This window comes from Pipistrellus hanaki, assembly GCF_964339955.1.
Source record: "Pipistrellus hanaki genome assembly, chromosome: 18".
NCBI lineage: Eukaryota > Metazoa > Chordata > Mammalia > Chiroptera > Vespertilionidae > Pipistrellus > Pipistrellus hanaki.
Genome location: NC_140520.1, coordinates 10,526,660 through 10,550,834, shown reverse-complemented (window position 1 = coordinate 10,550,834; position 24,175 = coordinate 10,526,660). Strand labels below are relative to the sequence as shown.

General features: G+C 53.9%; 1 protein-coding gene across 5 annotated transcripts in view; it reads right to left on the bottom strand.

The window, feature by feature from the left end:
- The window catches only part of IGSF3 (immunoglobulin superfamily member 3), an 81,708-nt gene that overhangs the window by 16,486 nt on the left and 41,047 nt on the right, over positions 1-24,175 (bottom strand). For 3 of the 5 annotated variants that reach the window (XM_084866381.1, XM_084866383.1, XM_084866382.1), the window contains exons 3-8: positions 20,216-20,593; positions 17,298-17,708; positions 14,029-14,418; positions 12,618-12,677; positions 9,469-9,870; positions 6,832-7,236 (exon numbers count right to left, since the gene is read on the bottom strand). In XM_084866381.1, coding sequence (XP_084722507.1) covers positions 6,832-7,236; positions 9,469-9,870; positions 12,618-12,677; positions 14,029-14,418; positions 17,298-17,708; positions 20,216-20,593 — 2,046 coding nt within the window. The remainder of the gene's footprint in view (positions 1-6,831; positions 7,237-9,468; positions 9,871-12,617; positions 12,678-14,028; positions 14,419-17,297; positions 17,709-20,215; positions 20,594-24,175) is intronic. The other 2 variants (XM_084866384.1, XM_084866385.1) reach the window with 2 other exon arrangements.

The window sequence follows — 24,175 nt, the reverse complement described above, 5'->3', positions numbered from 1 at the left end:
TGGCTATTTTATTAATTTTTTACAGAGAGGAAGGGAGAGGGATAGAGAGTTAGAAACATCAATGAGAGAGAAACATCAACCAACTGCCTCCTGCACACTCCCCACTGGGGATGTGCCCGAGACCAAGGGGCACGCCCTTGACCGGAGTCAAACCTGGGACCCTTCAGTCCGCAGGCCGATGCGCTATCCACTGAGCCACACCGGACAGGGCAGCCCCTGTCTTCTTTCTCCCCGCGGACATGCCCTGGGTAAGGCGCTCATCACCTCTTTTGCAGACCTTACACTTGCCCCGCATACCAGTGTGCCTGCCTCCAGCCCAGCCTCCGTGGGGAGAGCTTCCGAAGCTGCCAACAGCCAGCCGGGGCTGTCCCTGCCAGCTGAGCCCGCCTGCCGCTCACCGCCAAGGTCATCGCGGACACCTGCGGGCAGCCTCCGGTCGGCAGGGAGGCGATGGGCTGGAGCCGGCGTAGATGAGAACCCGCATCTGGATGGCCCTATGCAACTTGTCTCGTCTTCCTGTCCTGCGTGACTTTCCAGTGACATCCGTGTGGGTGAGGACAGTCTCTGAGCCCGGGGCCCGCTTCACTTTACCATCCACACGTGGTTCTGCGTAGTGTTAATGTCTGTCAGGCAGACGAAGGGAGGTTCAGCACTGTAAGCTGCACAGGATTTCAGAACCCCCGTCCGTGACGTGGGGACAGGCTAGCAGCGCCTCTGCCCCCCTGCTGCCCCCCGACCCCCCGACCCCACCTTCCCCAGAGATGCTCCTCCTCACGCGGCCGCCCCTGAGCGAGGATAGGGTTAAAACCATTGTTTTAACATTAACTGCTTTTTTTAAGACCCCTCCTTTATCCACAATGAGGGCGCTGTAACAACTCTTAAAGGTTATGTGAGTAGAAAGGATACACCGTCCATGAATCTCATTGTAGAGCAGTAGAGGGACCGTTACACGCTGTTCGTCAGAGAATATGTTCTGAGTATGATGTAAAGTCCTAATTGCTCGGTTTAGAACATTCGTATTTTACGAACTTATGTAATTCTACGTGGGCTGTATTATAAGCACTCTCTAAATATTCACGATTTGGTCTGCACCAGTCCTGTGAAGTAAATATTGTTATCCCCAGTTTTATAAAATCACTTGCCCACGGCCACACCAACGATTAGTGGTCGGGTGGGATTCAAGCCCAAGCTGGTCTGTCCTGGCTTTTTATTTTTTATTTTATTTTTATTTATTTATTTATTTATTTATTTATTTATCTATTTATTCATTCTACAGAGAGGAAGGGAGAGGGATAGAGAGCTAGAAACATCGATGAGAGAGAAACACCGATCAGCCTCCTCCTGCACACACCCCACAGGGGATGTGCCCACAACCAGGGCACATGCCCCTGGCGGAATGGAACCTGGGACCCTTCGGTCCGAAGGCCGACGCTCTATCCACTGAGCCAAACCGGTTAGGGCTTGTCCTGGCTTTTAACCATCACATATGGTGACCTCTGTGCTTCCCGGTACAAAAGGGGCTCCCTGGCCTTTGTCAACTGCCTGGGATGAGCCCTCCCCCGTCCCAGGCTTCAGTCATATCAAAACACGCATGCTACGTGTCCTTTCTCCACACTCTGCGCCGAAGCCAAAAGGCCCCCCCGGCTCCTTCTGTGTGCCCACCCCCAGGGAAGTCCCTTTTCTCCTCGGGCCTACTGCCCACTCCTAGCCGGCTCCACGACCACCCCCAAACTCCTCCTTTCCCAGGAGAGCCCACAAGGTGGGAACTGGGACACACCCATCTCTGCAGCCCCAGCTGGGAGACTGGCACACAGCAGGTGCTCAAACATGCTTACAGAAGGCACTGAGAGGAGCAAGGAGGACACAACAAGCCCCGTCAATGTGGCTCAGGGATTGCATGTTGACCTATGAACCAGGAAGTCAAGGTTCAATTCCTGGTCAAGGACACATGCCCAGGTTTCGGGCTCGATCCCCAATAGGGAGCATGCAGGAGGCAGCTGATCAATGGTGCTCTCTCATCATTGATGTTTCTATCTCTTTCTCTCCCTTTCCCTTCCTTTCTGAAATCAATAAAAATATATATGTACATATATATATATTTTTTTTTAAAGAGAAAGTCTGGAAGTGGAAACAGCTAATTAGTAACCCAGACAGGCCCTGTCTGTGGACAGAGCAGGACCTCAGCTCGGTGACTCCAAACAGATGCACCCAGAGTCGCCATGGCAATGAGGCCCGGGGTGCCTCCAGGGCTCTCGCCCTCGTGCTCACTCCACCTCTGAGCACCCAGCAGGCTCATGCACACATGCACACGGGGTAGGAGAACCGCAGGTTCTCCCGAAATAAAGCAGGGGCTAATCCCTCTGAGGGATGAGGCAGCCTGCCGCCTACCAGACTGTGTGACAAGCAGAGCCACTGTCACGTGCCCTGGGCTCACAGACGTCGAAGAAAAAGCCCCCAGCGCTCCCAGTCTGCTGGGTCAGCAGGAAGAAACGCAGAAAACAGACTTGGCAGCATCCCGAAGGTATTAAATATTCATCCTGACCGCCCATCAGTGAAATCCCAGCAGAATGCGCCCTGACAAGTGGGCCTTCCAGACCGGAGGCTGAGCTCCGGGAGGCCTGGTTATTGCCGTGTCGATTTTAATGTGCAGTACTTAATAGCCAGACTCAGGCACGGTCGTAAACATTTGGAAAATGAATGCTGACATTTCCCTTATTGCTTCTGTATTTAGGGATGTACAATCGGGGGTGGGGGGGTGGGGGGAGGAGGCTGATGCTAAAGAAATGCAGAAGGAAGCAAAGCAATGCTTCAGAATTAAAAGAGAGCAGAATTGACTAAGAGCTAAGAATCGAATATGTTGAACCGGCTTCAAGTCCTGCCTTTAAATGCCCCGTGGGGGTCACGCTCTGCCGTCTATGGGAGTGAGGCTGAGCAAAACCCACGACAGACCAGGAGCGTGGCATTCCTGGAAGATTTCCTGGGCGGTGTGCATTTCGGATCAGAAGCACGCGTGCAGAATGGTGAATAACAGACCCACAACAAACGGATGGGGGTGCCAGCCAGCCAGACATTGTGGTGAATCAGGTCCCTGAGATGTGACCAGCTCAGCAGGTGGCTCTGGCCAGGGCTGGCCTGGGCACAGACCACAGGGAGCCTTCGTGGGAGCGGATGATGTCGGCAGAAGAAGGTGGGTAAATGGACCAGTGAGCTAACGGTCCCTTGGTTTCTATTTGATTCTTTTGGAATGAGAATATGCAGCCAAATATTCTGAAAAGAGAGGGGTGGGCAGGCAGCGGGGGACCTTCCTATGGAAGACACTGAAGACACTGGACTAGGGATAAGGATCCATGTTTTGAGGGGGGAGAGCAGAACAAAGAGACGCCAGCATGGGCTTTGAGCTCCCCAGGTCTTAGAGAAATTAGAAGAAGCAGAGGAGATGGAGGAGGCACAAATTAAACTCCTACACCGACACCATTGGCAAGCTGTGCCTCAAGGAACCTCTAGGGGTACCCTGTGACCCCAACTTAAAAAGACAAATTTAAATGTTTGTGAGATAAAAAAAAAAAAAAAAAAAAATCAGGGTGGTAAACCAGACAGAATAGAAACTGAAGTACATGGTACCCAAGAAGGTTCCTGAGAAGACTAAAAAAAACCTGGCTAGAAAATACCACAATCCTCTATTACAGGATACAGAGGAGTAAGTTCTGATGACAGAGCCTTTAAAAAGGTCAAAGTCCCCTTTTATCACCAATTGCTTCTTACTCAGGCACACCTGCATTCCAGTTCCACCTTCCCACTGTTTACTGGACGTCAGCAAGCCTCCCCGAGCCTGTTACTCCCTCCATACATGGGAAAGCAACAGCCCTGGCCAGCGTGGCTCAGTGGTTGAGTGTTGACCTATGAACCAGGAGGTCACAGTTCGATTCCTTGTCAGGGCGCATGCCCAGGTTGCAGGCTTGACCCCCAGTGCGGGGCATGCAGGAGGCAGCCGATCAATGATTCTCTCCCCTGCCCCCATTCCTCTCTGAAATCAAGAAGAAGAAAAAATATATTAAAAAATAAATAAACGGAAAATCAGCGCCTTCCTCCCGGGGTGCAGTGAAGATGAACGGAGGTTATAGACACCACGCGTCCAACACCGTCTTGGGTGCGGTCAGCCTCTGGTACTTTTCCATTCCTGTGTCCCCCACATAAAAGCTCCAGGACCAAGCAGAGTGTAGGGGGAGAGGAGGGAGAGAGCAAACACAAACACGAGGCTCCCTGGAACATAGTAAGTGCTAAATGCATCAATATTTCATAAAGGGGAGGCAGTAACACTTAAGGGAGGCGCTCTCCTGGTGCCTCAGCCACTCCGGGGAGTGTGCGGACCGGACGCCAACCCGCCCCCTGCAGCCTCCCCAGGGCCCCGAGAGGCATGACTGGGCACTCTGGGCACGGGCCCCACCACACACGGCCCAGCACGGTGACACTGCACCCTTTACAGCGAGAACACCAACGACTCAACCAACACAGACAGTCCTCGGAGCAGATCTGCTGCCTCCAGCCGCTTCCTCCACCAGGAGGCACTGAAGCGGGACCATGGAAAGTGGAGGTGTCTGGGCACTGAGACCCGGGCTCCAAGCTCAGATCCAATGCCAGGCTCCCGCGTACCAGGCTGGCCTGCCTCCCTCGAAGCGCCTCACACCTGGCGTCTCGGTTTCCTCATGGAGACACCATCGTGGAGAAGCAAATATCTCCACCTTTCACTGACGGGTGGAATGAAAACAGAAGGCCTGAGCTCACAGCCTGGCGCCCACTGTTGGCCCTTATCTCCTTTAGTAACACCGTCAATTGATCACAATCGGAACAACATGAACTTTCGATAAGTTAATTCTTTATTCTTCCCTCATGAGCTCCAGCCTCAGATTCCCAGGAGCAACAGAAAGAAGATGATATTAGGGATTTATGCAAAAAGGCAGCGTTAGGCAAAGTCTTGGGGTCCCCTGCCTTTGAGGGCAGCAGAACCATGTGCCCTCCCTGCAGCTCCCATGCCCGCCCCGGGGCCAGGGGACCACACGAGAGGCAATTACTGTCTCCAAGTCACTCAGGAAGGCAGGCGCACGTCCCTGAGCACTTCCCGCACGCGGGCTCACAGGAAATGGGTCCCTGCTTCGCCCTCCATTAACCTGAAAACCCACTTAAGCACAACAGTCTCTTCCCCCAGCATCTTGTCGTCCAGGACTCGGCTCTAATTGGCCAAGGACTGGCCCCTTTGTTTATGCGACTCATTTGTTCCAAGCTCGGGGACACGCAAGACTCTTTATGGGTTAGGAGAGGTGAAGGGTAAACTCAGACATTGCCCCCTGTAACCCCGCATTGCTGAAAACAACACCGTGACCATCTGAAGCGGCCCAGCAGACCGGGCTGGACACGGACCGTGGCCGTGAGTGGAAAAAAAAAATCCTTTTTGCAAGATGTTCAAACCGTCTTCGCAAAGTGGGAGGGTCAGAAAGCCAGAAAAAAGCCTTTGCAAAGTCGCCCGCCATCCACCCCTACGGTCTGCCGCCTGGGCGGGTGCCCGTGCCCACCCGTTCAGGGCCCGACTCCGAGGAAAGCGGGACCACGGCCTGGACCCCTCCCTCACCCAGCTTCCAACCCAGCGGCAGAGCGGACAGAGGCCGAGGAAACCATGGGAGAGGCATGCACTTACCCACTCCCATGCTAGGGGATGGGCCGGATGAAGGTGAGAGCATTCACAGGACCCGCCCCCTGACTAGGCAGCCTCACCACCCCCTGGGAGATTCAGCCCCACGGAAGAACGAAGCTCAAACTCAGCCGAGGCAGACTGGCCTGGGGTCAGGACACCAGCAGCAGAAGGGCAGCCCAGGGTGCAAATCCTGGCTCCACCCCCCACCGGCGAGGCGGCCCTGTGCTGGGCCACCTTTCCCGGGGTGGCCGGGAAATCTGGTAAAATAACCAGCCTCAGCGCCCAGCGCAGAGCAGATGCTCAGGAAGGCCCCCTTCCCACCCCACGCGGGGTCCCTGGTCTGCAAACAGGGGGCCATGTACCGTGTTCACACCACTGTGGCCAGGATACGGGAGATGACATTGAGACAGGGCTTCCAGCAAAACAGCCTGGACCCTTTCACAGACGCCAGTGTCTCAGCCCACGGGTGTCCGGCCGGGGCACCGCTCCAGAGTGAAGGGACGTAAAGGGACATGACAACTAAAAGCGCTGTGTGGCCGGGACCGGTTTGGCTCAATGGATAGAGCGTCGGCCTGCAGACTGAAAGGTTCCGGGTTCGATTCCAGGCAAGGGCATGTACCTTGGTTGCGGGTGCATCCCCAGCAGGGGGTGTGCAAGAGGCAACTGATCGATGATTCTCTCTCATCGATGTTTCTAACTCTCTATCCCTCTCTCTTCCTCTCTGTGAAAAATCAATAAAATATATTTTTTAAAAATTTAAAAAAATAATAATAATAATAAATAAATAAATAAAAGCGCTGTGTGGTCCCCGGCTGGACCTGGTTAGGAGCCGGGAAAAGGTCAGTGACGTCCTGTCATCACGTGTCCTTGTTCTTGGAGGTTCACACTCAAGTACTGAGGAGGAAGTGCCCTGATGACACCAACTTACCCTCCCAGTGGTGCAACAACAAAATACCCACCGAGGGAGGGAACAAATACGGTTAAAGACGGTAACAACGGGCCAAGAAAGGGAGATTCATCCTTTCACCTTCCCATGGATTTGAAATTTCTCAACATCACAGGTCGGGAAGTGAAAGCGGCCACACGGAGGGCGGGCCTCTGTCCCCTCCTGCGTCTCGCCCGGCGCCAGCGCGGGGAGCCCCTACCTGGCTGCAGCACCCTGATCTCCAGCAGGTTGGAGGTCCGCTCGGCCAGCCGCGTCCAGGAGTTGTTGTAGTTCTGCCGCCACAGCTCCGCCACGCACTGGTACTTGCCCGCCTCCGTGTCGCTGGCGCGGCTGATGCTCAGGCGGACGTTGTTGCTGGACTCCACCTTCTCGATGGCCGTGCGGGTGCGGAAGCTGGAGGACCTGTCCCCCCACTGCACCCCTCCGTCCCGGGTGAAGGTCACCAGGTCGTGGAACTCAGCGGTGCCCACCGGCTGGAACCGCCAGGTCACGGCCACGGGGACGCGGGCCCGGTAGTGGGGTTTGATGATGCACTGCAGGTCGAAGGAGTCGCTGTAGGTGACCCCCGGCGTGCGGGAGATGGCGGTGACCGCGAAGCCCGTTTCTGGAGAGGGAACAGACAGGCGCGAGCCAGGGTCACGGGTTGTCTCAGGGGGTGTGACGCGGCGACGGGGGTCTTGGCAAAAGCTCTGTGGCATTGAGCAAGTGACTTAACTCCTCTCTGCCTCTACTTCCCTATCTGTAAAATGGGTCCATGCAGAGATTTAACATGTGTCTGGTGGTTCCCACGGGGCAGAGCAAAGGCTCTCGGGCCTGCTCTGATGCCCAGGCCAGGATCCCGTTAGCTATCACGTGGAGGCACAGGCCCACAGCTCATAAGACCACAGAGAGGGAGAGATCGGGCAGCCGCCTTGAGCAGCATTACCAATCCCGCTGACCTTGCAATGGCCTCTTCATGGCCATTCGGGCTCAGAAGCTGGAGGACCTACATGGATCCATCACCCCCATTCCTAAAAATCCTGGGATTCCATGCAAACGCAGGAGAAAAAAAGCCCCACAGCTATTTCCTTCGTCACCTGCCATGTGGCCACATCGCCCCATGCAAATTCGTGTGCTGTCATTTAGTTTAGGCTGAACAGGTGACCTTACTCCAGGGAGCCTTCCTGTTCTCCCTGTGCCCACCCTTGGGCCACTCTGATTATGGCTTTGGGCAGAAGCGCCCCAGGTGTGGCGAGCAGGCGAGCAGAGCCAGGCTCCAGGGGTCCCAGGTTAGAGCCTCTTGGTGACCCCTGGCTGTGGGAACCACCAGACACGTGTTAATCCTTGCATGGACCCATTTTACAGATAGGGAAGTAGAGGCAGCGAGGAGTTAAGTCACTTGCTCAAGGCCACAGAGCTAGGAAGCGTTAGAATCGGAGACAACCTGGAACCATAAAATGACTTCCAGAGGAACAATCCCAACGGACCAGCCCTACTCCTTGGTATTCCTAAGCTCACAGGACAGGAAAAGCTACCGCTGTTGGGTGCCTGGAGCTTTCCTCATGGGTTCTGTGTCCACAGGTGACCACGGCGATGAACATAGGCATGGGACTGAGCTCATCAGAAAACTCAACCTCTGGATGAAGCTCCTGGAGACAGAAATTGGACTGTGTGGGGACTGCAGGAAACAGGTCGATCTCTGAGATTAAGCTTTTAGAGAGTCAACGGCATTCTAACCTGGGGATCAGAATGGGGGTGGCATGGGAATGGAGGACTCTGGGGGAGCAGACCCGCTCAGGCTGCTCTTTACCGCAGTGTATGCAGGAGCACCAGCAGCCCCGCCCGGAGGACAGGGGGGACAGCACGGCCTCAGGGAGTGGGACCAAGTCTCCAGGACAAGTGTCCACAGGGTCTCCTGGTAACAGCAGACCCGAACAGGACAAGCTACCTTCCCAGCAAAGCAGCAGACGCCCGCCCTTTACAAGCACCACACGGATTGCATTAGGCAGACGCGTGTTCACATATTGGGCAGATGCGTGTTGACGGAAGCCTCTTTAAGGGCCCCATAAGGAGTCCCTCTAATCTTCTCTGGTTTTTAGCAAACCTCAAGGTATCTTTTAATTTCATGCTAATGAGGACATCGCTTTCTTAAGGAGGGGCCTCGGAGAGAATACCAAAGCACAGGCTTTGGGGAAAAATTGAGATAGATGGCTGGTTTGCTAGGTTCAGGTAGTTGGGTCTGGTGTTGAAAAGCTTACAGCCCTGAGCAAATCAGTTACAGTCTCACTCCGTCTCCTGGTAAAACGGAAGTGTCTGCCTCCCGGCCAGGTGCTCAGACTCAGCTCGGAGCACAGCACGGCCAGGAAGAGACCCCGCCATCCTGTCTGTCCACTCAGGGAATCAAGGTGGCTCCCTGCCCGTGTCTGCCCTGCTCTGAGCCTCTCAGGAGGGCTGGGCACTGGGCAGCAGGTAAGGTGGGGGAGAGCCGGGGGGCAGAAGGGCAGCTTCCTGGCTGTGCGCCTGCTCTTCAGCCAGCGCTGAAGGTGGCATGTCCTCTCCCCGGGCCGCCACGTCCTGCTGAGTGGCCTCGGTGCTCTGGCCAGCATTCTCACAGCCTCACTCCCGCTACCCAGACCCACGAGTGGTTCCAGTCACCGGCCCCAGGGCCCCGCCATGCATCGCTGGAACCTTCAGCCCTGCCCACGTTTCCGTAGCGCGTTCCTTCCATTAAACCCTTTGGGCGTGCCCTCTGCCCTGGCAGGACCGACCGATAGGGGTCAGGGTCAGGGGTCGGGTTCCTGACCCGGGGGCAGTCCCCCCAGCGGCCCTGCAGAAAGCCTCGGGGACAGTCACTCACCGAGAGCCGTGATGGCGACGGGGGTGCTGGCCCAGCGCTCTCCCACGACCTGCCACTCGCCGTCCACGGCCCGCACCCACTCGGTCACGTGGCACTCGTACTGGCCCTCGTCCTCCTTCCTGCTGTGGAAGATGGCCAGGCTGAAGGAGCCGGGCTGCACCTGCTCCATCTGCACGCCCCCGAAGCTGCTGCGCTCCCAGTAGGACGCGCCCGGCTGCACGGTGCCGTCCCGGTCCAGCCACATGACGTTGCTGCGGCGATTGAGCCTGTCCACGAGCTGCCAGATGACGGAGAAGCGGCCCTGGGGCCTGCCCGCCGTGCGGACGCTGCAGGAGAAGCGCAGGTGCTCGCCCTCGAGGACCACGCTGGCGTTGCCGGCCACCTCCACGGAGAAGCTGCTCTCTGGGGACAGGGGGAGAGCGCAGCTGGGGGTCGGGTCTCCGCCGCGCCCTCCCCGTAGAGGAGAAAGGAGGATGGGTGCAGCGTCACCCCCTCTGCAGGCTGAGAGCCCTGGCCCTGGCTGGGGGGGCCCTGGCTGGTGCCGGGCATTGCTCCTGGGATTTGGGCCTGATCACCGAGGAGGCCCTGAGCCGTGTGCAGAGGACCAGGGTAAGGAGGGTCTTAGACCTGGGGCTGGATCAGAACCTAAGGAATACAACCACCCGGCCGGTGTGGCTCAGTGGTTGAGTGTCAATCCGGGAACCAAGAAGTTGTTGGTTTGATTCCCGGCCAGGACACATGCGTGGGTTGTGGGCTCGATCCCCAGTAGGGGTGTGTGCAGGAGGCAGCCAGCTCACCAATGTTTCTGTTTCTCTACCCCTCTTCTTATCCTCTCTCTCTAAAAATCAATTAAAAAAATACAACCAATGCCATTAGGCCTAGGGCATAAAGCAATGTATCGGGTTATTTGTTCAGCTGGGGTTCAAGGCTTTTCGATTTGGATTTCTATTAGGTTGAATTCCTTGAAAATTCTACTCCCACCCCTTGGTGCTGTGGCAGTCAAATAGAGGCTGGCATTGGTAACGTGCCATCTGAGGCCTTCGGGACCATATTAGGGAGTAAAAAAAATGACAGGAAGTATCTGGAGTGACGTGTGCGTGGCTGCAGGTACTCCTGGGCACAGATGGTCTAGTGTGCGGGGAGCGAGCTTCCACACTTGCATTAACACCGAGGAGGAGACCTAAGTCACAGGCTCGCCGTCCTGTCTGTCCACACTCAGCCCTGGGGTTTCACTGATCCTCGCTGTGAAACATTCTGCCAATCAAAGTGTGGGAAAAGGCCCAGACAATGTGGCTCAGTGGTTGAGCATCGACCTATCAACCAGGAAGATCACAATTCGATTCCCAATCAGGTCATATGCCTGGGTTGGGGGGTTGATCCCCAGTAAGGGTGTGCAGGAGGCCACCGATCAATGAATCTCTCTCATCATTGATGTTTCTCTCTCCTTCCCTCTCCCTTCCTCTCTAAAAACACTAAAAACTTATTTTTAGAAAAGTTTGGGATAAGGAGTCCACTCCCTTCACTGCTTTGCTATATGAACTCAACCAAACTATTTAAATTCAACTAGACAGGGAGAGTGTTATTTATCTCGTACAGTTTTTTAAAGATTAAAAAGTAAATGAGACCATGTATATAAATCGCCTAAAACATACTAGGTTTTCAAAAACTGGTCTCCGTGATCAGGGTTGATTTTACTATCCCCAATAACTCTTTGTTTTTTTGTAAACATCATGGATATTCTAATCTATCTGAATCATGAGTATATTATTTTGTACAGTTCCCTATATTGACTTCAAAAAGCCATAGTAAGTGTAAAAGAACACAAAATACCGTAACTAATTTGGTTCCAATTTTCTGGGCACTGCCCACGTGAAACAGACACAGCCATTTTAAATCAATCGATGCAATCAAGTCCCCGATTGAGAGGCACACCCAGTCACCGAGGGGACACCCCCGTACCCAGGACCATGCGTCTGAATCAGGCCTTTCCCCCTAGATTCCCCCACAGGCAGAAAGAGGCGAAGGTGAGCGCAGAACCCCTGCGTGTACTCTGGTTAAGGTGAGTGTACCTGCTTCTCAGTCTGGGTCGGCTTGTTTTACATGAAAAATAAATAAAAGGAAAACAGGTCTGCATAAGGGGAACAGGAATGCTCCCGGGAGGGCAACCTCCCCGAGAGATTCGGGGCGATGGTAAGCCTCCGATGAGCCCGCATCCACAGCACTGGTGGCTAAAAGCAAGGGTTTGGAGGCGGGATGCCTGGGCCTCATTCTGCAATCTTGGGTCCTTACCTAACCCCACCCAAGCTTTGAAATCTCAAGTACATAAGAGATACTAACAGTTCCTACTTCTCAGGGTCACGACACTGAAGAGTGTTGGATGGGGTGGCTGTTTTTCATCTCGTCATTAATAGCAACCAGATTCCTCTTCGGATTAAAGACTCATCCCCAGGGCTATCCATTCCGAGTGAGGCAACGTCAGCGTCCCGGGGGGAAATCCCTTTGCGGGCCTCCATCGGAAGAACGGCTTGCGGGGTGTCACCCTCACCTCCTCCTGTCACCCCCATGGACTCTCACGGAAGCCTGGCTTGTATTGTGAGGGCTGCTGGGGGTGCGTTGTCATTCTAGCAAGCCTGGAAAACCGCACACTTAGCACGTGGGGCTGTGAAAACACACCATCCCGGCAGCCCACGCAAAGGCAAATGCGGACGCTGCCCATGAGACTATTCACCGGGGTTCTTGGGCCCGAGAAAAGGCAGCCGACGATTAAAACACTATGGACCGAATGCCAACCTGGACAGGATTAATGAGAACCTGAGGGCATGTTGTCAAATGAACTTTCAAACCAGGAGGTTGGTGGTGTGGCACAGGCTAAGCGCAGAGCAGTGGACATGGGGTTAGAAGCAGAGAGTTCTCCTGCAGCGCAAGCTCAACCTCTGATGGAACCGGCTCAGCCACGGCTCTGGCTGGTGCTCCGGCTTCTTTCTTCATAGAACGGACACGATATGGGCCTCTACGGGGACTTGAAGGAGGGGAACATGGGGAAGATGACAGATGCAGAAGCACGTTGAGGCTCTTGGGAGGAAAAGCGCCATTAGAGTCCAAGGTATTACCATCATTACCGACGTGATCGTTTGCTTTGGTAGACTTACCCAAGTGGCCTTGGGGCAGGATCTGGTGGTTCTGGGGGACTTTAACTACCCAGTCATCTGCTGGAAAAGCAATACAGCAGGCCACAGATCATCAAACACGTTCTCGGAAGGGGTGGGGGGGAAATCTCTTAGCACAAAAGATAGAGGAAGCACACAGCGTGGCTGCCCTTCACTGGATCCTTACGACACAATAAGGAATTAGTTGCAGATTTAAAAGCAGAGAGTCCGTGCACGGTTAAGGCAGACACTAACCGACAGGAAAACAGGAGAGAGAGAAAGTGGGCATTCGATTCCACAGTCTCAATCCTACAGATACTCCGCAAGCACCTACCCTATGCAAAGCACCATGCGAGGCACTGCGGGGGTGGGCTGGGGAAGTCTAGTAACAAAAGAATTTCAAGGTAATTAGGTGTGTGCACACATGTGTTTTTTGTGTTTTTTTTTAAATAGGCATGAAGAGAGAGTAATCCTGTTGGTGAGAAAAGGAGAAAGAGTGGGAAGACGCTTGTGCGGTCTTTTTCCTTCAGACTTGAAGAGAGCTATATTAAAAACGTAGTAAAAATGAAAAGGAAGCCGGGTAAGGGTGAGAGGAAGAACAGTCTGAACAGCTGAGAAAGGGTTAACGGTTAGTTTTAAAAATGTCCCCATCTTGTTTAGACTCAGAGCATTCTAAGTTTTTTCATTCTCTTTTTACTAAAAACAGACCCATGAGAGAAATGAGGTATTAATGAGGACATCCTGAGACTATGGATGACTGAACACAGGCAAACACAGGTAGGCAGCCACGACGGTGACCCACCCAGACAGTGCCAGCGCCCGGGGGTGGGGGGGGGGGGGGGGGCAGGGAGTCCGCCTGAGCGGCCTTGGACGTCAGCTTTAAAAGTCCACGCCCGGGAAGATGTGAGAGGTCCCAGGCACTGACTTTCAAAAACCACAGTTTCCACAGGGAAGGGAAAACGAGGGACATGCCAATCTCTCCACCCCAAAACCCGGAGGGCAAGTCCTTCTTCACAAGGAGCTTCCTGATTTGAAATCCTTCCTTCCATCATCGGAAGGAAGATGTCAGGCAGGCATCTCCCCACTTTCCCGGGACCTAATTCCCAGTGGGAGCACACAGCTGTCCTGAATTCCTGGTGTCCCTCCCAGCTAAGCTGCTCTCCTGGGGTCTGCGAAGCCCCCTCCAGGTGCAAACACAGCCCTGAGCTCGCCTACCTGGGGGGGTGCCAAGTGGGCAGGGGACTAGAGAAGCGGGGCAGTCAACTGGCCTTCCCTGTCAGCTCGAACCCTAGAGTCCCACCCGTCCCTCCTCCCCTCCGCTCCAGCACTGTCCTCTCCCCTGACCTCTCAGTGACGCAGCTACTGGACCAGACCGGCGGGAGGAGGGGGAGGAAGCAGGCGCCTCTCCACTTACTGATGGGGAGGACGATGATGGGGATGTTCTTGGGGCGCTTGCTGTCCTTGTCGATGAACTCCCCGGTGACGGTCTTCTCGCGCTCGGTCACGCGGCAGTTGTACTTGCCGCTGTCGTCCTGGCGGAGGTGGAAGATCTTCAGCACAAAGACGCCGTCGCCCTCCTTGGCCACCTTGAGCTGCCCCCGGGCCTCCCGGTGGGCGAACTCGCTGTTGAGGACGGGCACGGCGTTCGGGCCCATGCTGGCGAGGAGCGAGCTGTTGAAGGCCCAGGAGACGGCGAAGTAGCGGTCGGGGATGTTCTGCGCCTCCAGGATGCAGCGGAACTCGGCCGGCTCGCCCGTGGTGTACAGGCGCTTCTCCGTCTCCAGCCGCACCGTGAACTCTTTGTCTGAGGAAGCAACCGCACACGGAGCGTCCGGGTGAGTGGGGGCCCGGCCACCCGGACGCACGGCACAGTCCCACCACCAGGCCCTCCTCCCGGGCTCCCCCCAGGGAAGGCACCGCCGCACCCAGGATACGAGACTCAACGAAGCCAGACCCAGAGGTCTGAGGCCTGTTATCCCAGTCGAGACGAGACCAAGAGGCTGTCTATAGCTTATACTGCCCTGGATTTGACCCCCTCAAAGTCAGGAAGGAGCCGAAACCAGTTTGGCTCAGTGGATAGAGCTTCGGCCTGTGGACTCAAGGGCCCCAGGTTCGATTCTGGTCAAGGGCATATACCTTGGTTGCGGGCACATCCCCAGTAGGAGGTGTGCAGAAGGCAGCTGATCAATGATTCTCTCTCATTGATGTTTCCAACTCTCTATCCCTCTCTCTTCCTCTCTGTAAAAAATCAATAAAATATATTAAAAAAAAAAAAAAAAAGTCAGGAAGGAATTCTGAATGTCACCGCCCTGGCAGAGCACCAAGGTGTAGCCCTGACCTCTAGCCCAGAGCTCCACTAGCCACAGATGTAGTGGGACCCACTGGGGCTTGTGAGACAAAGTCATACAGTGGCCTAGGTGCTGAATCCCCAACCCCAATAAACTCAAATATTAATAATCTGAAATAGTCTTCACCCCCATGTGAATACTGGAAATAAGACACAAAACTGCGCAGGAAAAATGAAAACGAATGGCTTTTCACTCGTCACCACCTGTCAAATCTTTAGGAAGGTGTCGCCAAAAGTACCTATTTACACCAAAAGCCGGAACACCTCTGAAGTGGCCAACGAACCCAAGCCCCCTTCGAAGAGCTGGGCGTCTGATCCGGCATGGGGGTCACGTGATCAAAGAAGAGCTCGTCACCACTAGGGGGTCCCAGCACCCGAGCACTGGTGTGTGGTGACTGTCACTTCCATGGGACAGTTCTCCTCTCTCATAGGCACCCGTGGCCGGGATGGGGTAAGACAAAGGAGTCAGGTGCTGGAGAAAACACTCTGTTCTAGAAAGCAGGACCAAAGAGCCTGGGGTAGGGAAGACTGTCGCTGTAGCCAGCACCCAGTCCCTCCTCCTCCAGCAGGTGGGGCTGCAGGCTACTTTCCCTTTCCTGTCGTCACATGCGGCTCTTTGGCCCCTTGAGTGTGGCTCTTCCACAAAATACCACGGCCTGGGTGAGTCTATTTTGAAAAAGTGCCGTTAGAAGAAGTTTAGATTTAAAAATTTGGCTCTCAAAAGAAGCTTCCATCGTCGTACTGTTGATATTTGGCTCTGTGGACTAATGAGTTTGCCGACCACTGGTGTAGACACACTTCACATTCACTGCATCCCCAGAGCATTCTCTGCCCGATCCCGGCACTTAGCAGCCTGCTCTCAGCTGCTGGCTTTCACACTGGCCGGCTCCCTGCACGCAGGGGCCCAGTGTGAATGATCTTTGAATCCCCGGCGCTACCACCACCCCTTCAGTGCTGCAGGGACTCACTGGGGGCGGCAACCACTGAGCCTGAGCAGCACAGGGGCCCAGGGTGAAGCCATCAACATTCATGTCATCGAGTTTTCCCCGGGCTGGTGTAGTCTGGAGATACGTGCTGGGCAAATTTAAAAAAAAAAACCTCCTAATTCCAAACTGGTAAGATTAAAAATAAAGTAGATTAGCTGGTGCAACCCAATTTAAAAGCATTATTTAAAGGACTCCAAATTTCGCTGAAACCGGTTTGGCTCAGTGGTAGAGCGTCGGTCTGTGGACTGAAAGGTCCCAGGTTCGATTCCAGTCAAGGGCATGTACATTGGTTGCGGGCAAATCCCCGGTAGGGGGTGTGCAAGAGGCAGCTGGTCGATGTTTCTCTCTCATCGATGTTTCTAGCTCTCTATCCCTCTCTCCTCCTCTCTGTAAAAAATCAATAAAATATATTTTTTAAAAAAATAAATAAATAAATAAAATAAAGGACTCCAAATTTGGTCCAGACTTTTGAAGCTGATATTAAAACCATCCAGGAAGGAAAAGATGAACAGGAAATAAGGCACCGTCTGGAGATTGCTTGGTACTGGAAGATCCAGAAGCTGCAAATGTTCTGGGTCCTACCGACAAGGTGCCATCTCTACAGGAGCCCAACACTTCTCATAAAAGCCCTCACATCCACCCGCTGCCAGGGAATCCCTCTGCTCTATGACCTCTAGCTCTAGCGCTGTGCTTGACAAAACCGACCATGGAGTCCTCAAATGTTTGGCTCAGAGGACAGTGTCAGACTGAAAGGTCAGGGGTTTGACTCTGGTCAAGGGCATTGGCGTGTGTGGGAGGTAACCAATTGGTGTGTCTCTCTCATATCAATGTTTCTCTCTTCCTCTCTGTGTCTTCCCACCTTCCTCCCACCCTCTCTCTGAAAACCAATGGGAAAACACCCTCAAGTGAGGATTGAAAAAATACAAACTGTAGGAAGCAGGCCATGGAAAAATCACTTGGGAAGGATGATGGAAACCCAGCTCCCAGGCCCACCCGGATCCTGGCTCAGGAATCCGCACTGTCAGGTGGGTCAGTATGCCAAAATTTCTCTAGCTCGGGATTTCGTACCTATGATGGAAGGCTCCCAATCTCAAATGGCCTCTAGAAAGAAACAGGCTTGGTACCCGAAGCAGGCAAGGCCACCAAAAGGAGCAGGCACGTGGCTAATGGAACCCAGTCCTGGGCCCCATGCATCCATCCCTCAGCTTCCTCTGGTCCCCAGGCGGGACCATCTCTAACTTCCCACGGAAACCTCGTGCACTTCCCCGTGTCCCTGAAGAAGGGGTCCGTGCACCCTCCCCATGTCCGACAGCCCTCCCCACCGGGCGAACGGGGACAAGAGAGGCTGACCTGTGGGCTGGACGGTGACCACGGTGCCCTGGGAGCGCTTCCGGGTCATGGCGTACCACAAGCCGTCGGGATCCTGGATCCACTCGGCGGCCTCGCAGTAGAACTCGCCCTGGTCGGACGGCTGCAGGTGGAAGACGGTGAGGCGGAAGGTGCTGCTCCCCAGCTTGTCCAGCCGCACCTCCCCCAGGCTCTGCCGCTGGGCGTACTCGCTGCTGGAGTGGAGCACGAAGTCTCGGCTCAGGGCAATGACCTCCACAGGCCTTTCGCTGCCTCTCTGCCGGAGCCAGGCCACGGACACGTGGCTGTGCTGGACCGTCTCGGTGGCCACCTCGCACGTGAGCTCCAGGGGGTCCTGCTCCACCTTGTGCAGCGTCTGGGGCACGGCTGTGGTCTGCAGGGAGTCTGGGATCACTGGAACACAGAGCATCCGCAGGGCACGGTCACAATCAAGCCGCAGAAGCTGATGTTCACAGGGACAGAGAACGGAAGCTGTCCTGCTTTGGGCACAACCTGAGAGAGCAGGGTTCTTTGCAAAAGACAATAACGCTGGGAAAGCCCTAGCCGGTTTGGCTCAGTGGACAGAACGTCAGCCTTCGAACTGAAGGGTCCTGGGTTCAAGTTCGGCCAAGGACACATGCCCAGGTTTCAGGCTTGATCCCCAGGTGGGGACATGTAGGAGGCAGCCAATCAATGATTCTCTCTCATCACTGATGCTTCTATCTCTCCCTTTCCCTTCCTCTCTGAAACCAATAAAAATATATTTTAATAATAATAGTGATGATGATAATAATAATAATGATGCCGGGGAAATGGAAGTCAGCAGAAAAAGAGGAAGACTGAAGCCACGGGCATGAGTTCACAGGAGCTGAGCAGGGCTGTTGAGGACAGGACAGTGTGGACACCACTCAGTCACAGGGTCCCCAGGGTTTGGAGCAGACTCAGCGACAGGTAACAAATAGCAAAGCTCCCACCGCTGCGAGGCCACGGATGACCCAGTCAGCACAGACACGGGAGTTTTCTGTTTGGATCTGGACTGCGAGTTTTGGGCAATTACTCTTACCTGCTTGGTGATTTTCAGAACACTCAGACAAAAGGCGGGTTGTGTTTGATTTTAAACGAACCCCCTGAAAATACTGTGTACAAAGCATGTTCTTTTAGGGGAAATTAGATTTTATTGTTCATTCTGGTATTGCTTCTTCAAGATACGTAAAATTGGCTTCTGACTGATGTTCAAACGGAAATTGTTCCTGGAACTCGGGGAGTTTTTATCTCTATACAACTTCCTCAGTTCCTCCCTTCCAGCCACCGCCCCACATCCCCCCAGCTGGCCTCAACAAGGCATTGCTCTAGGAAGGCTATTATTTAAAAAAATATTTATTTTTGGTAGAAAAAAAGCAGCAGCATCCTTGATTTTAACAGGTTCAATTTTCATGTAATTGAGGTGCCAAGTGGTCCACACTGGCAGGCAGCCACCGTAGGGGGGTGACTCGGGCCCGTGAAGTGGCCCTGTGGTCCCTCGGTCAGAATTCTTCCCTGGGGACTAAACACCCCACCTCTGACTGATGAGAACACCCAGTGTGTGTGACTGCTCAGGGTTGGGGTCCAGGCCTCCTGCTGGGGTGCAGACTTGCCAGGAAGGAAAAGTCGCTGAAGGAAGCTGGAGGTGGAGGGAGCGGGCGGATGGCAGTGTGTGCAATAGGACGGATCAATAATTCCAGTTGTTATTGTCACAAGCAAGCCTGGGAATTATGACTTGGTGTGGGGAGGCAAGAGCTGGCTCACGTAGGGCCTTGCAGAACCCAGTGAAGAGCAGAATTTATTCTAAATGTGGCTGACGCCACTGGAGAATTTTAAGCACGGCAGGGACATGATTTGATTAATGTCTTAAAAAATCATTCCGTTAACTGTTCAGAGAAGAGACTATGAAGGCAAAAGAAAAAAGGAAAGAAATGATGACTTGGGCAGAAAAACAGAACAGCCTCGATAGTGCTAACCCTCCCCACGAGGTCCCTCTATCGCTGGGGGCTTACCCGCCAGTGGTGCCCATGCCCCACTCGTGGGGCCAGGACTCCAGACGCCTGGGACCAAGCAAGACCTGCAGCTGCACTCACTTCCTGACCCCGCATCCCAGAGCGCAACTCCGAGGTTTCACTTCTCTTCCCGCTGACATCACAGGCTTCATCGCCTTCATCATGTCTTCGGGTCATGGACCACAGACATCCTTGCCTCATGTTTCCATATCCCCTTTCACCAGCTAGAGGGCTAGTCAACCTTCTCAGAAATACCTAACATCTGCTTTAGATCTTTAACTTCGTTTCAGCCTTATCAAAGAACACAAGCTTTATTGTTTACGTGACTGGTTGACCTCTAAAATATCTGGGGAGGTGTATTTTTCTTAAGTCAAATAAAGCTGTACTCTGGATTAACTCTTTCCTCCTGTTCCTCTCTCTAAGCATGTCTTTGGTGAGGGTTTTAAAAAAGGAAGGAAGGAAGGACCATCAGTCCAAGAGAAGTGAGTCCATGTGATGGATTTAATGCTTGTGTGTGTCCTCCCAGAATTGACATGCTGAAACCTAACCCCCACGTGATGGTATCTGGAGAGGAGGCCTGTGGGGGGAGATCAGGACACGAGGGTGGAGCCCCCATGAATAGGATTAGTGCCCTTCTAAAGGGACCTCAGCGTGCTCCCTTGCTCCCTTCCCAGGATGTGAGGACACAATGAGAAGTCAGCAGTCCGCAACCTGCAAGAGGGCTCCCACCGGAACCCATGAGGCTGGCACCCAGTTTCCCCATCTCTGAGAAATACATGCTTTCTGTTTAAGCCGCTCCGTCTACAATGCTTTGTTACAGCAGCCAGAACGGACCGTGACACGCAGGCGGGCAGGACACTGGCCACACCCCAACAGCTCTCTCCTTACCCACGAGGTTCATCTTGGCGCTGTAGCTCCCGAAGTACCGCTCATCGGTGCTGGGCGTGAAGCACTCGTACTCGCCGGCATCCCGGGCCTGGAGGTCGGTGATGTGCAGCAGGGCCGAGTTCCCCTGGATCCTCTCCACGTAGATCTTCCCACTGCGCACGCGCTGGGTGTAGATGGCGTAAGGGAAGGAGGGGTCCACGGTGCTGACGATCTGGACCTCGCGCTCCGGGGCCGAGGGCAGGTAGATGGACCACTGGAAATTCTGCTCGGAAGACCCCTGGTAGCCGCTCACGTTGCACCAGATGGTGATGTGGGAGCCCTCCGTGCGGTACAGGGGGCCTTCCTGCACGGCGACCTGCCGCTGTGCTGTCACGACACCTACGGGGACACACACACACACACACAAGAGGCTCACTTACTTACGTCTCCCACCAAAATGCAAAGGAGGCAGCAATCCTCAGAGGGTTTGTGTGGCAGGACAGTACCATCAGCAGCTTCCTGGCGCTTTCGGAATGTATGTATGTACGATGTATGATTAAACCCTCCGCGGGAAAGCACTGTCCCTGACTGGCATGTGCGGGCATCGGACCGCACGAGGACGTGGTGCTGTTACTGATTCAGCAGCTGACCCTCGGGGAGGTCATGCAGTCCCTCTGCTTGTCATTTACGTGGCATTTTAGAACTATTTACACTAAGGCTGCTTATAAGGTTTTTGACAAGATGCGCAGGAAAAGTTGAATCCTTGGCACAAATTCGGATGGAAAGGAGTAGAAGCAACCCAGTGATCTGGCTGAAATGAAATGCCTCTTTCTCGATTAGAGGGCTGGCGAGGGGGGTGGACACTTCATTCTTTGGGGCTGCACCCTTTATTCTCAAAAGTCGCTCCTCCAGGACACCCCGTGGAGGAGCCCGCAATCCTTACTCCCTCTGCCCGCCGGGAATGGGGATGTGGCAGTTCCGAACCGAACGCACGTGAACTTGAATGATGCCCACACACTGACCAGCGGGAGTTGAGCGCAGACCAGTGACACGAGAGTGAGGCTGCCCTTAGGTCACAGCTCTGATTCGCCCACCAGCCCCCGTCTTCTGGCCGGGAAATGCTCCCCCACAGAGGCCCCTGCCTGCCTTCCCGTGTTCTCATCATGGCCTCCCTTGCACCCTCGGGGACGGGGCGCTATGGTGGGCTTAACGTCTCATTCCCAGCCAGCACGACACTGGTTCAGCCCGGTCGCTGAGGAAGTGGGGGTGGGCAGAGAGAGCAGCGAGGTGCAGGCGCAGCTTTGCCAAACTGGAATGAATGGGCTGTGTCACCTGGACAAGCCGCTGCGCCCTCAGGCCTTGGTCTCCTCATCTATGACATGGTTTCTGAGAAGGCTTTGGAGCAGACCGGCATGTGAGCTAAAGGCTGACTTTGTCACTTCCTAGCTGTGCCCCTGGGCGCGTTACTTCACCTCTTGGAGTCTCAGTTTCCTCATCTGTGAGATGGGGATGATAACGTGTGCCTCCCAGGGCCTAGCCCAGGATCAGGCCCCTCTGACTGGGACATTCTGTGCCTCAGGATCCAGAGGACAGGCCAGCGATAACTCAAGGACATTGCAGTGGCCTCTTGACAGTGACACCATCCCTGGGCCAGCCGCCTCCACTCACGGCTGCAGCCCACCCCCTCCCAAACCGAACCACAGCTGCCCAGTGTAAACCTGTCTGCGCTGGATCCAGCTGGCGAGCAGCTGCCACAGCTCACGTCCTCGTGGGCTCAGCTCTAAGCCCCGCCCGGGGGCGTCTGTGCTCCAGCCCGCGGGTCCAACATGCAAAACGACCGACTTTCAAACAGACCTTACAAGGGAAGGCTTGTGGCTCGTAAACTCTTACTTGTAAAAAAAAAAAAAAAAAAAAAAAAAAAATCCCTTCTCCCAAACAAAACCTCCCACAGAACCCTGTCTGGGCTCCAGCAGAAGCAGGGAAACTAAAAAAGTGTGTGTGTGTGTGTGTGTGTGTGTGTGTGTGAGAGAGAGAGAGAGAGAGAGAGAGAAGGGGGGGGGGGGGGTTTACAAATCAACAGATCAAAGTGGCATGTGAATTCACTCCATGCATGCTGGGTGACAGCATTCCTTTCTACACCGAGAGTCACGGAGAGGACAGTTATTTACAACATGTTACTGTTTGCTGCATCACATTTTGACCATGTACTCTTCATGACACTTGGAAACATTTATCCAATGACATGTGAACAAATGTTTGCAGCGCTCCAGAACCGCAGAGATTTTGAAAACAATGTGAGCACATTTATACCACTTAGGGCTCCTTGCGTCTCAGTGCTCTGTGACTGGGCAGCTCCCCACCCGGTCACTCCCCACCCGTCACCCCCACCCACTGTAGGCTGCCAGGACCAGCCAGCATCTTGCCTGAAGGGACCACCTCTCACCCATGGACCCTCCTGGACTCCCCTGGGAGCTTGAACAAAGAACCCTGCCTGGACCCCAGCCCATGTCACTGATCTGGGGTGCAGCCTGTTCGTTAGGATTTTTTTTTTAATTTAACACACAGCAGGGTCAAGACTGCTGCTTTAAGGTGTCTCTGCTTGCCCAGTGCCAGCCAGGTGCCCGAGGAAAGAACTAATTCAAGGCTCTCGATAGCTTTCAAAACCTTCTCAAAACCACTTGTCCGAGACCGCAGCAGGTTATAGCAATTAAAAGACAGATTGTCAGCCTGGCCAGCGTGGCCCAGTGGTTGAGCATTGACCTATAAACCAGGAGGTCATAGTTCAATCCCAGTCAGGGTACATGCCCGGTTGTGGCCTCGATCCCTAGTGTGGAGCATGCATGAGGCAACCAATCAATGGTTCTCTCTCATCATTGATGTTTCTCTCTCTCTTTCTGCTGGTTTGGATGAAGAGCGGGTCTTTCCTCTGTAGGGAGAGGGCAGAAGCAAGCATCAGATACACCGCCTGTGATGCAATACGGAGCTCACCCAGAGTGGATTCTATTGACAAAAGCACTCAGCCCTCGGATGCTGCTCACTGCTCTCCCGAAAGTTAAACAGTGTTAAGAGGCCTGAATGAGCCCGGGGCATCAGGGTCAACACCACTTGTCCGAGCCGGAAGCAGGTTATAGACGCCCTGACAAATAAATAAATGCTGGACTGGACTTTAACCAAACACGTTCAGCTGCACCCGCTCAGGAAATATCTCCCCAAGTCGCTGAAAATAATGCTGTTCTTAGGAAGTGGACCTTAACATAGAAATAAAAATTAACCTTTTCTTCTCAGCAGCTTATTACCCACCCACCCCCTTCCACACCCTGCCCTGCCCATTTCCTTCCCCTGGCACTGGCCCTGCTGTGCAGAGCTTCTTCTTCTACACACAGACCTGGTCCCCAGCCCTGACCAAGGCCTCCTCTGGCCCAGCCCCTCCCCCATCTTCCCTCTCAGCCTAGGACAGAAGGCTCCTCTGAGCAGAGTTCACCTTTTCCGTTTAGATACCATTTTTACTTTTGACATTCCTGCACTCTTTGAATTACTTAGCAGTACCCAAATATCACTTCTGTAATTCAAAAAGAAAAGATCAAAGTGTTATATATAACTGTATAAAAAGAGCTAGACACAAAAGGCAGAAGAGAAGTGAAAGATAAGAATGGGAACAAAACAAAAAGCCAGGGCAACAAATAAAAATAGTAATGGATGTGGTAGATACTAGCCCAGCTATATCAATAATCACTTTGTCAATAGTCTAAAGGTAGCAATTAAAGGACAGATTGTCAGCCTGGCCAGCGTGGCTCAGTGGTTGAGCATGGACCTATAAACCAGGAGGTCATAGTTCAATTCCCAGTCAGGGTACATGCCCGGTTGTGGCCTCGATCCCTAGTGTGGATCAAGGATGCACAGGAGGCAATCGATCAATGGTTCTCTCTCATCATTGATGTTTCTATCTCTCTCTCCCTCTCCCTTCCTCTTTGAAATAAATTT